This window comes from Sinocyclocheilus rhinocerous, unplaced genomic scaffold (assembly GCF_001515625.1).
Source record: "Sinocyclocheilus rhinocerous isolate Xijiao unplaced genomic scaffold, SAMN03320098_v1.1 scaffold36, whole genome shotgun sequence".
NCBI lineage: Eukaryota > Metazoa > Chordata > Actinopteri > Cypriniformes > Cyprinidae > Sinocyclocheilus > Sinocyclocheilus rhinocerous.
In genome coordinates this window covers 1,118,577-1,130,612 of record NW_015664459.1, presented here as the reverse complement: position 1 = coordinate 1,130,612, position 12,036 = coordinate 1,118,577, and the positions used below count along the sequence as shown (strand labels likewise).

The 12,036-nt window shown below is 37.1% G+C and overlaps 1 protein-coding gene across 1 annotated transcript in view; it reads left to right on the top strand.

The window, feature by feature from the left end:
• LOC107730106 (calcium/calmodulin-dependent protein kinase type II delta 1 chain-like) overlaps positions 1 to 12,036 on the top strand; it is an 84,306-nt gene that overhangs the window by 39,479 nt on the left and 32,791 nt on the right. Inside the window, exons 6-7 of the mRNA XM_016540839.1 lie at positions 4,639 to 4,711; positions 8,919 to 9,021. Of these exons, the coding sequence (XP_016396325.1) occupies positions 4,639 to 4,711; positions 8,919 to 9,021 (176 nt within the window). The remainder of the gene's footprint in view (positions 1 to 4,638; positions 4,712 to 8,918; positions 9,022 to 12,036) is intronic.

Below are 12,036 nucleotides of genomic sequence, written 5' to 3'. Positions count from 1 at the left end.
AACTGTCCCAGATAAGGGTATGAATACTTATGCAATGGAATCATTTAAGTTTTTTATTTTTAATAAATTTGCGAAGATGTTAAAAACCAGTTTTTTGCTTTACCATTATGGTGTATGGAGTATAGATTGATGTGGAAAAAAAGTAATTTAAAGCAGTTTAGCATAAGGCAGCAATATAACAAAACGTGAAAAAAAAAATACTTTCGTAAGGCACTGTATACACTGATGAGGCAGGACAATGAACTGAACAAAACAGGGAGTACTTATACCAGAACTAAACGAGGGGACTAATGAGTTGATTAACAAGGGACAGGTGAATGAACCAATGAAACACATGGGAAAACTGAGTCAAAAGAAAAGTGAACACAATAGGCTTGATCAACTTCATGTGGCACCACAAAGATCGGCTGCCGCCTGACAAAAGCAATACATTGTGGTTGGAAAATTTGTCCGACTTTGATTGGCGCTGCAGCTGCCTTACAATCACACGTGCCATCAAAGTACCGCAAGAGCAAAACAAGACCAGCCGCCTAGGTCAGGCACTGCAGTTGCTCAAAATGGCTGCAAAACCCTTGAAGACAACACACTTTATTGTCATTGGTCAGATTCTGTGATGACAAGGACGAGGTGTGTAGCGTGTTTTTTCTTAAGCTGGCCACACACTAGAGGATTTTAAGGCCGATTTTAAGCCCGATTTGCACCCCTGAACGATCGGGGGGTGTGGCCTGATTCACAGCTTGTCGCAAGCGATTTTTTTCCCCCCAAAAATCCTCTATTGTGTGGTGTCATTACGATTATTAAACTGCTCCCGATTGAGACGGAGCCTCCCCGAACTCGAAACTTGCTACTGGACTCTTGATCGGACTGCCTCTGACATGATACCCGCGATAGCCAATGACAGCGAGCAAGCGTCACCTACCGGATGTTGCGTGCTTCTATAGCTGAAGCTTGGCAGCCACAAACATGCCATGAAAGCAGAATACATCACCCATATTCTTTTCTATACTTTGTTTTTCACTGTGAAACAGAACGTGCGCCAGGAGAGCCAGCTGACAACGTTGATTGTATTCTATTTGTTTTTCTTCTCTAGTCACGTTTGATCTCGCGAGTGTCCGTGAGATTACCTGTCACTGTGAAATCGTTCTTAGAATCGACAAGTGTGCGGTCTGCTCGAATCATCTAGTTTGCGCAGTAGTCCCTCACTGCAGAACAAAGATCCAGGGGGCGGGGTTCTCCATGAGATCTCGTGTCACTGTGAAATCATTCCTACAGTCATCAAGTGTGTGGTCTCGCGGTCTGGTCGAATCATCTAGTGTGTGCATTTAGAGGATTATAAGGCTAAAAATCGGTTGAAACTGTCTTCATGTCTGTGGTCTCCCATGGTTTTAAAATCGGTTAAGATTTGAAAATCGTCTAGTGTGCAGCCAGCCTTAGACAAGTTCCTGTATTTAACCTTTACATTTAATCTTGATATTGAATATCTGATATTCAAACAAAACACACAAAACATTAACAAAAATCATGATTAGGCTATCTAGTAAATACATATTCTTATTGTATTCTTATTGAGTAAAAGTTTGGAAAAAATGTTTTGGATAACCTATTGCTTATATTTGGAAAATTAATGACGATGGTTTAGCACACTATAGAAAGCACGAAGAATCTGACCTGACGACCGTCTCTTTACTCCTCCCCCGCCTACAACTGGCAGATCTCGCCAGCCGGTAGCAGGCTAGTATAGTTCATCTCGAACAAGCCTAATGAAAAAAAAAACATCACATGACCCTGACAGTCATATTGATCTGTTCAAAATTTATATTTCAAATGCACTGATAGTTGCTTTGGATAAATACATCTGCCAGTTGTATAAATGTTAAAATTTGCAATATATATATATATATATATAAAATATACATTATAGAAAATATATACCTTGGGAGACGCTAAAGGGGAACCAAACTACAAGTGAAACTACAAAGGATTAACATAAAAAGGAACAGAGAAGAATCAACATTTAAGTCTAAACAAAGCAGGGAATGCATGACTGGATCTTTATGGGCTTTTATCTGGCCATTTAAATATGACCAAATAAATACTGCTAATACCCTAATATCCCCTCCTTTGATTTACAAACCAGTTGACCCTTCCTAAAACTGCCCTTCTTAGTTACTGTTGCTATGTCTGACAAACCATGCCACTCTCACACTACACCTCATGTTCTCACGCAGTGAAAAATGTAGCTGAGCAAAGAGGAAACTGACAACACGCCGACAGACAAGACAAAGCAAAATGTAAATTTCTGGTATGAAACAAGATCTCGGCTTTCAAATTGTAGCTTTGTTTTTTTTTTAGAAATTCAAACAATAAATACAGTTTTGTGGCTCTTTAATGTGTCGTGACAGATCACTATATTGCCTCAGTTCAAGCGGCACGTGAACGATCATCTTTTCATATTTACTTAAAGCACAAAATAAACATGAATTAACATCAGAAAGTATTTTATTTCATCCGCGGAAAGACATACTCAATACAAACTATTTTTCAAGTTTAAGTCAATCTACAGTGCATTCGGAAAATATTCACAGCACTTCACTTTTTCCACATTTTATGTTACAGCCTTATTCCAAAATGGATTAAATTCATTATTTTCCTCAAAATTCTACAAACAATATCCCATAATGACAACATGAAAGAAGATTGTTTAAAATCTTTACAAATTGTAGTGTCGCCATGACACTCAAAATTTAGCTCAGGTGCATCCTGTTTCCACTGATCCTTGAGATGTTTCTACAACCTGATTGGAGTCCACCTTTGGTAAATTCAGTTGATTGGACATGATTTGGAAAGGCACACACCTGTCTATATAAGGTCCCATAGTTAACAGTGCAGATTAGAGCAAAAACCAAGCCCTAAGGTCAAAAGAACTGCCTGTAGAGCTCAGAGACAGGATTGCATCAAGGCACAGATCTGGGGAAGAAAAATAAAATCTGCTGCATAGAAGGTTCACAAAAGCATGTAGCCTCCATTATCCATAATGGAAGAAGTTTGGAACAACTAGGACTCTTCCTAGAGCTGGCCTCCTGGCCAAACTGAGCAATTGATGGAGAAGGGCCTTGTTTAGACTGGTGACCAAGAACCTGATGGTCACTCTAGTTGAGCTCCATGATCATATATGCAGATGGGAGAAACTCACAGAAGGACAAACATCACTGCAACACTCCACCAATCCGGTCTTTATGGCGGTGTGGCCAAACTCAATACTCTCCTTAGTGAAGACACATGAAAACCCACTTGGAATTGGCAACAAAGCACCTAAATAACTCTTAAGACTGCGAGAAACAAGATTCTCTGGTCTGATTAAACTCAATTCCAAGCATCATGTCTGGAGGAAACCAGGCACCGCTCATCACCTGGCCAATACCATCCCTATAGTGAAGCATGGTGGTGGCAGCCTCATGCTGTGGGGATGTTTTTCAGCGGCAGGAACTGGGAGACTTGTCAGGATCGAGGGAAAGATGAATCCAGCAATGTACAGAGACATCCTTGATGAGAACCTGCTCTGGACCTCGAACTGAGGTGAAGGTTCATCTTCCAAAAGGACAACCACCCTAAGCACACAGCCAAGATAACAAAGGCGTGGCTACTGGACAACTCTGTGAATGTCCTTGAGTGGCCCAGCCAGAGCCCAGACTTAAACCCGATTGAAAATCTCTGGAGAGATCTGAAAATGGCTGTGCACTGACGCTCCCCGTCCAACCTGATGGAGCTTGAGAGGTCCTGCAAAGAAGAATGGGAGAAAGTGCCCAAAAATAGGTTTGCCAAGCTTGTAGCATCAAACTCAAAAAGACTTGAGGCTGTAATTGTTGCCAAAGGGTATGGTTTGTAGAATTGGGTAAAATTATGAATTTAATCCATTTTGGAATAAGGCTGTAACATAAAATGTGGAAAACGTGAAGCCCTGTGAATACGTCCTGGATGCACTGGACTCTCCTGTCGGATTTGTGTTTCGGACAAAATAGCAGATTTGGTGTTATGATTGGTCAGATCTCCTGTCAATCAAGCTCTTTGCAAAGGGTCAATTGTTGTTTTGAGTCAGTGAATCAGTTCTGTTGAACTGTCCTCTTCAATGAATTAAACCATTTCCATGTTTAATAAAAGATGTACGTAGATAAATACTGTTGGTAATGCAGTTTCCCAACCCTGTTCCTGGAAGCACACCACCACACACTACCCAATCAAACACACTTGATTGAACTCGTTAACTTATTAGTAGAGACTCCAAGACCTGAAATGGACGGGTCAAAAAAAGAGAGACATCCAAAATGTCTGTTGGTGTGCCTCCAAGTTGGGAAATACTGTATTAATATTCCATACATAGAAATAAATACCTTTATTATTTTTACTAGGATTTTACAGTACACTGTATTTTTTCAATAGTTGATGTACTTTTGAAAATATCACCCAGCCCTACTTCAAAGTGTCACTCATAATCATGCAACACTGAGACTTTAATTAATGAGAAGACCATTTGGGTCATGTTCATCACCTCTAAGCCAATGCTCCCTTACTCTCAATGCTGTGCACAGATAGTGAGTGTGTGCTTGTCACTAACCCACACCCCCTGGTGTTTGCATGCAGTCATTGCATTCAGCAGATCCTTGAGGCTGTTCTCCACTGCCACCAGATGGGAGTGGTCCATCGTGACCTTAAGGTGAGTAGAGACGAAGAGGGTCTTAAACACCAAGTCCTACTTCTTTGTCCTCTTATACAGATCCAGTATCTTGTGTGGCCTTTAAGGGCTACGAATGGCTTATGATATTGCAATTCAAATAATTTATGATTATACAAGTGCTTAGTAACATATGAAGTCTATGTTTGTCTTAGAGATGGGAATCAAGTGAACAGTGGTATAAAAAAAAAAAAAATGAAGCCTACACAGGTTTAGGTGGGAATGGTGTTTTCTGTCCATCTTTAAACCAAATCCACCACAAGCTCTTGTCAGTGCTAATTTGCCAATCAAATGAGCCAGGTGCAACCAGGAGATTGTTTTCCCTCCTCTTATTATCTTTCCCTGAATTTGCATCAGCCTGAATTCTGCTCAGTGATTGGCTGCTGCCATAGAGTTACCATGGTGAACAGTGACATGCACCATAAAAAAGAACACAGAACAAAACAAAAACAATAGATACAAAACAGTAAGTAATATATACTGTATATTTAAAAATATATTTTGTGTAATATAATTTGAAATATCAAAGCTCATAGGGCAAGAGTCATATAGGCCTACATTTCTCTCCTACTAGCAACCCTCAAATAATATGTTCTTATTAAAGAAAGAGTTCACCCAAAAATTGAAATATCATTTACTCACCCTCATGCCATTCTAAACCATTTGAATGTACAGTCTGTACATTGACCACAGACTCAAGGTCTAAAATGTTCTATAAATAGGCAAAATTGACGCATAGAGGCTGGCTACAAGACAGATATTTGAATATGAACAAGCACAAATGAGATTTAATAGCTGTGGCAAGTTATTTGGAACAACATGAGTGTGTTGTTGGCATAGGAACAACAAAGCAACAAGCGATACATTCTCTTCCATGTTAATCAGAGTTTTTTTTAATCCTTACCAGGCATGCCAAGGGACAAATTTGAATCAAACGTCATACAGTTGTGGATGTAGTGTTTCTCCTTCGCTGTTTAGGAATGTCACTTGAAAGCTTGTTAGCAAAAAGGAGGTATATCTTTCCTTGTTATGACTTGTCCAACAATTTAAAGAATGAGCTGTTGGAGGTTTGCTCTCAGAAAGTCATGTAACTGAATTTTATTGAAGTTATATATGGTTTATATAGAGCCCCTAAAAAGATTGTGTAACAGTCATTTACAAAAAGCAATATCGTATAATTATGAGGACAAATTATTAGTTATGTAGGGCAGACCTTATGGAATGGGGAATGTTTTACTATGCTAATATGTAGGGCAACAAAAGAACACTTGCAATAATGCACTACCAAATTATCCTTAGGGGAATCATAGATCTGCTCTCTAAATCTACTCAATTTGTCATTATCTCTCTTACGCGCACTTCTCTAACAAAGGACAACATCCGGCTATTCTTTATTTTATCTTGACACCTCTGTAATTAGCTTCCGCAGTCCTCAAGTTTCCTCCCTTGCCTCGGGCATTTGATGCTGAAACTTGAGTATAATACATGTAGCTTCTGTCTCTGTAAAGAACAGCACTTCTTAGCTGTGGTGTTTGCAAAGTCAAGACTAGTTTCTAGTTTGCTAAGACTGGAAAGACAAGACACTGAGAATTAAAATTCGTTCTGGCCACCCACAATTGGTCCCGTGAATAATTTTGCTGTTGAAGTCTGCAAAATTGGTGACAATGGCACACCTCATCAGCAAGGCTTTGTGCAAAATGAAAACTAAGTGTTGCCTGTCCGGCTATCTCCACATACTTATAAAGATGCTTGTGGAAGCGACATGCAATTACAAATATATTGTAGTAAAGGAGCTGCATTGGCTCTCGGAATCAGCAGGGTGCTTCTGAAGGCCTACCATCCTGCACAGTTTAGTTCCAACCCTAATCAAACACAGTTGAACCAGCTAATCAAGTCTAGTCTTTAGGATTACTTGAAAAAAACAGCGAGGTGTGTTGGAGCAGGGTTGGAACTGATGTCCGCAGGAAGGTTGCCCTCGAGGGGCTTGTGTGTTAGCTGAACAAATTTAAGGTTGTAGGATTGGTTTCAAGTTAGCAAAACCAAATCAATCTATTCCATGTTTGTTTGTACCATGACACTGATCCTCAACTTTCTCTGTAAACTTTGATCCTGAGTTCATGAATAACTATGGAGCGAGTGTGCATGAAATATGTTGTATCTCAGTGGGATGTTTTCCTGGTTAAATCAGTAGCAAACAATCACATGCCGTGAAACAGCAAGAAAGTATTGCAAGAACGTCAGCATGATTCACTTCTCTCTTGTGCCAAAGGTGAAGATATTGTTAGAAAAAATATGAAGAATTTAAACCCAGTAAGTAGAAAAGAGTTGTCCTCAAAAGCTTATTTTATATAGCTTATTTTTATTACATATTATCTGTATTTATATTCACTTAAACTAAAAGCTTAATATTAATTTTTAAACTGTAATTGCTCATGTGTAATGAACTGAGGGTATAATTTTACAATTAATATGTCAATCCTAAAATAATTATAACATTTATAATTAAATTATTTTACTGTTAAGTGACCTTTATTGTGGAGCAAGAAAACCTTGACTTTATTGGTCAGATATGGCACTTTGCGTATAGCTGATCCAGTTTTGGTTTGAGAGATCTCTTACCCAGAACAAAACCTGCTACAGCGTGGGTTAGCCATGGAGCTCCCTGCCAATCATTTACAAGGCCACCATACCCTAGCATAATGTCAGGGCAACTCATTCTCACTCCCAACTTGTCACATATTGACATTTGGTCAGGATCCCTCTCTATCACTTTTTAACGCTCAGGGTACCCCTTTAGCATCAGATGTGCAGGGTGCTCCATTGCTTTCAATAAGAAACCTTTGGTGTCATAAACAGACGTGATGGACATGGAAATATCGTCATGATGAAATAACATATTAGAGTTTTAATAAATACCTGTAAATAAATATTTAAGTAATACATGTCTGTGATATTGCCTTTTAAGTGTTTTATGTTGTTGAGAAGTGGTAGGTTTAGGGTAAGATTGGGGTTAGGGTTGTTTGTAAGGTACGGAAAAGCAATGACTGCACGACTGTTTCAATTGCACTAGCATGTTAGCACCTTGATCTTCCCAAGGCATAAAGTGAATGTTGAAACAACTAACTGCACCTGACAAATTAGCCTTGTGTCCTTTGCTAATGTCCTGTTTGTACAATAATCACAAGAAAATTAGTTTTTTTAGTAAAGTTTTGACTTCTCTTTCTAGACTCCCCTGACATACGAGTCCTAATCAATGTATTGATTATTGGATATTCAGGTCTAAACTTAATAAAAAATATTAAATAAAAAATTTTAAAAAACAATGCAAATATAATTACTATAAATAATACATTTATGTCAGTAATTGCATATTTAATGAATGTATTACAAGGCTCATATGAAAGGGGTTGTCTGAAGTTTTTTTTTTGTTTGTTTGAAGTAGTTCATTAATTCTCTTTCTTTCTTTCTTTCTTTCTTTCTTTCTTTCAACATTTATAACAAAAATAACATAAACATAATTTGTCATGTGCGGAGTTGAATATTATATAATTATTTCCTCCAGTCTTAATGGGTTATGCAGAGATTGCTAGTGACCTATAACATTTTATGTACAAATTATGCTTTTTGCAAAGAAATGTAAATATCATTCACATGCATATTATAACATTTATGAGAAATATTGAAAAAAATCACTTGAGCACAAACTGTCTGTTTTTCCCCCCAGACAATTCTAATGCAACACCAATTGTTTCTAACAATTACATCACAGTTACAACATTGTAGTTTGTGTGATTATTCATTTTTAAATGGGTTTTAAATGAACTGTTTTTGCTCAGTCAAAACATTGTTCAAGTATGGTCACATAGCTCTTCATGAAGTGCTGCATAACCCTGGAGGCTGTACTGATGTTTTCGGAAGACTTGGTTCAAAATATGTTTTATCAGAGCTTGTCTATTTAAATCATAATTTTAAATCCATTTTAGAAATCTAGGGGAAAAGTCATTATCTTTCTTTTCCTAGTACATGGTATTCTTGTACATTTTCTTAAAACTGTACATTTTGACCCAAGTCTTCTATGAGACATCAGTTCATTGATGATGAGTGATGTCATTTGTTCTCTATAACACATATAATTTGTATACATTTTCTCAATATATGTTGAAGCTATTGTTTTGTCTGTTACCCAAAGCCAGAGAATCTTCTCTTGGCCAGCAAACTGAAGGGCGCAGCAGTGAAACTGGCTGATTTTGGGCTGGCTATCGAGGTGCAGGGAGACCAACAAGCGTGGTTTGGTTAGTATTCACCAAATGGCTTAACAGCACTGGTTTAAAAATGTAATATACTAGTACTGTGATGACTAGACAAAATGTGCGGTGACATAATCAGAGAATGTTAAAATTATTATATTTTTTCCAATTAAGATTCATATGGTTATACCTTTATTCTGAAAAAATAGAAGGGGAACCTAGTCCACTTCTATTTAATATTCTTGTATCCCTGTAATCAGCATATTCCAAATAAACTAAGACATGCAAATTTTTTACTGCTTTTCTCTTCTGGTAGTGTTGAAGATGCTGATCAAATTAAATCTAATTACATTATGCAAAAATATTAGTGATAGTTAGTTTTTTTTGTGTTACTTTAGACTTTGATGTGCATAACTTTTCGGTGTAATTTTTCAATATTTTGTGATGTTAGTGAATGTTATGGGATAGTCTACGGAGAAAGTGTTTTTTTATTATTACTGTCAAATTATGTATGATAAAAAAGTATAATTTTAGAACTTTAATGACTTGTATCATTCAGACACTTCAAGACGTGTTAGTCATTAGTCTGTTATTAATAATCTAAATAGCTTTTGCCTCTTCGCTAAAAATGGCTTTAATTACAGAAAGGATGATGATTATTATTATTATTATTATTATTATTACTATTATTAGGGGTTCAAGCACGTATAGTGCTGAAACCCTATTGTAATTGTTAGGATTTTTTTATTATTATTCATCTGCCCTAAAACTGATCGTGCAGCCCAAACCGTAAGGCCTAGAGAGCTGAAACTGTCAGATCGTAGTAGTCTTGATCGCTACTCAGATCCAAAGACTTGCCTCAATCGGTCAAAAGGGGGCGCTACAGGGCAAAAAACTAAAATTTCAGACATTGTTGTCCCTAGCTCGTACACCGTTTGTCGTAGACTCAATAATTTTACACTTTTGGAATCCTTGGGTCAACACGAATGAGAGATTTTCTCTACGAAGTCCGTTTGTTTGCTCAAAATTGAGTTATGTTCAAAACCTACTTTTGCAAACTAGTCCTAGGTTTTTTGCCTGATCGGAACCGAACCACTGCAGAAATATTCTCTGGACAGTAACTATCAGTAATTATCAAAAAAATTTTAAATTTCGATTTTCACGCGCAACAGTACACAAAAACGTTCAATGCTAACTTTAGCCAATTGCTAAATTTAGCTATAACTCTTGAACAGAATGAGATATCTTCACCAAACTTGGTACACGTGTACGAGCTCAATCTTTGGTAAAAAAAAAAGTTGTGCAGCTCTGCCACTTGGTGGCACTATAAGATGGAAAAAAAACATTAAAACGGCTATAACTACACAACCGTTGGTCCGATCGACTTGAAAATTGGTATGCAGTGTCTTTGTCCAAAGTGGCACAAGTGTCTATTAGGACATTTGCGTATATCAAAAAACATGGCCGCCATTGGCCAAAGAATTTTAAGCACCTATTAGACAAGGTTAACGGAGGTAGACTGAAAAGAAACTCGATGGGCATGTTCGACTCATGGCCCTAAAGGCCTGTAAGAATTTTGAAAGAAATCAGCCACTGGGGGGCAAAATTGCGTTTTTCAAGTGCATAAATGATTGTATATTGCAAGATTTTTCACACCTACACTCAATCTTATCATATCATTTGATAGATCTCCTAATGCTGAGCAACTTTGCCTCAAGAACCACTGCTGTCAACCAAATGGTTAATTAATTATTCTCAATTATGTTAAAAACCTACTTTTGCAAAAGTGGCGCTATAACAGTTAAAAATACCTCAAAAACACAAGATTTGTATAGAAAATGACCTCAAATTGTAGAACATGTTCATATATACACACAAATACTAGATCTTCATATCATATGATAGATCTCCTCATTCTGAACAACTTTGCCTCTAGGATCACTGCTGTCAATCAAACTGTTCTTTAAGTATTTGAGATTATTTAAAAAACCTACTTTTGTAAACTAGTCCTAGATTTGTCGCAGACTGTGGAAATCTGTCCGCGACAGCAAAATCCAGCCAAAAATTCTGTAGTATGAGCCCAGCTTTAGCTATAACGGCACAATTTAGAAAGGGGGCGTGGCCAAATACACCCAAAAGCCTATAAAACCTAAACGAAAACTCAAAACTTTACGAAACTTGGTGAAAACGTGTCAGATGACTCGTAATAAGCATGCAAAGTTTCATGGAGATCGGACTATAGGTGGCGCTATAACAGTTAAAAAGGCCTCAAAAACAAAATATTTCTATAGAAAATGACCTTAAATTGTAGAACATGTTCATATATTTACACAAACACTAGATCTTCATATCATCATTCATAAAACTGTGTAAAATGATGCATAATTTCATTCTAAACAAGCATGCAACATTTAAGAGAGATTGGGCAAAAAATAACACCATAATAGTTATAAAGGTTAAAAACACAGTGTTGAATTAGAAATTGCAATTATAACCACTAGATGGCAGCAGTAGACCACTAATGGGCTCATTCAACTCACTAAAACAGCACTGTTCATAGGTTTGATGTATTCAGGCTTAGCCATTATTTAGTCACTGTTATAACATTTAAAATCACATTTAGTCAAAGTTTACCATTTTGTTCATACAGACATATCAGTTTTTACAATTATGCCAGATTATGATTACAGTGAAACCTGAAAATGACATATATACATTCTTAAAAAGAGAAGACTTGCAATACGTATTGTGTCATCTATCATTTATTTCAAATATCTATATCTGCAACAATTTAGAAAAGGGGCGTGGCCAAATATACCCAAAAGCCTATAAAACCTAAATGCAAACTCAAAACTTTACGAAACTTGGTGAAACCATGTGACAAATTCATTTATTTCAAATATCTATATCTGCAACAAAATGTGTGTGCATGTATGTCTATGTATGTATGTGTGTGTCTGTGTGTTAGCATGCGTATTGAGTATTAATATAATAGTTTAACCATTTCATTCCTGTGTGTGTGTGTGTGTGTGTGTGTGTGTGTTTGTGTGTGTCTGTGTG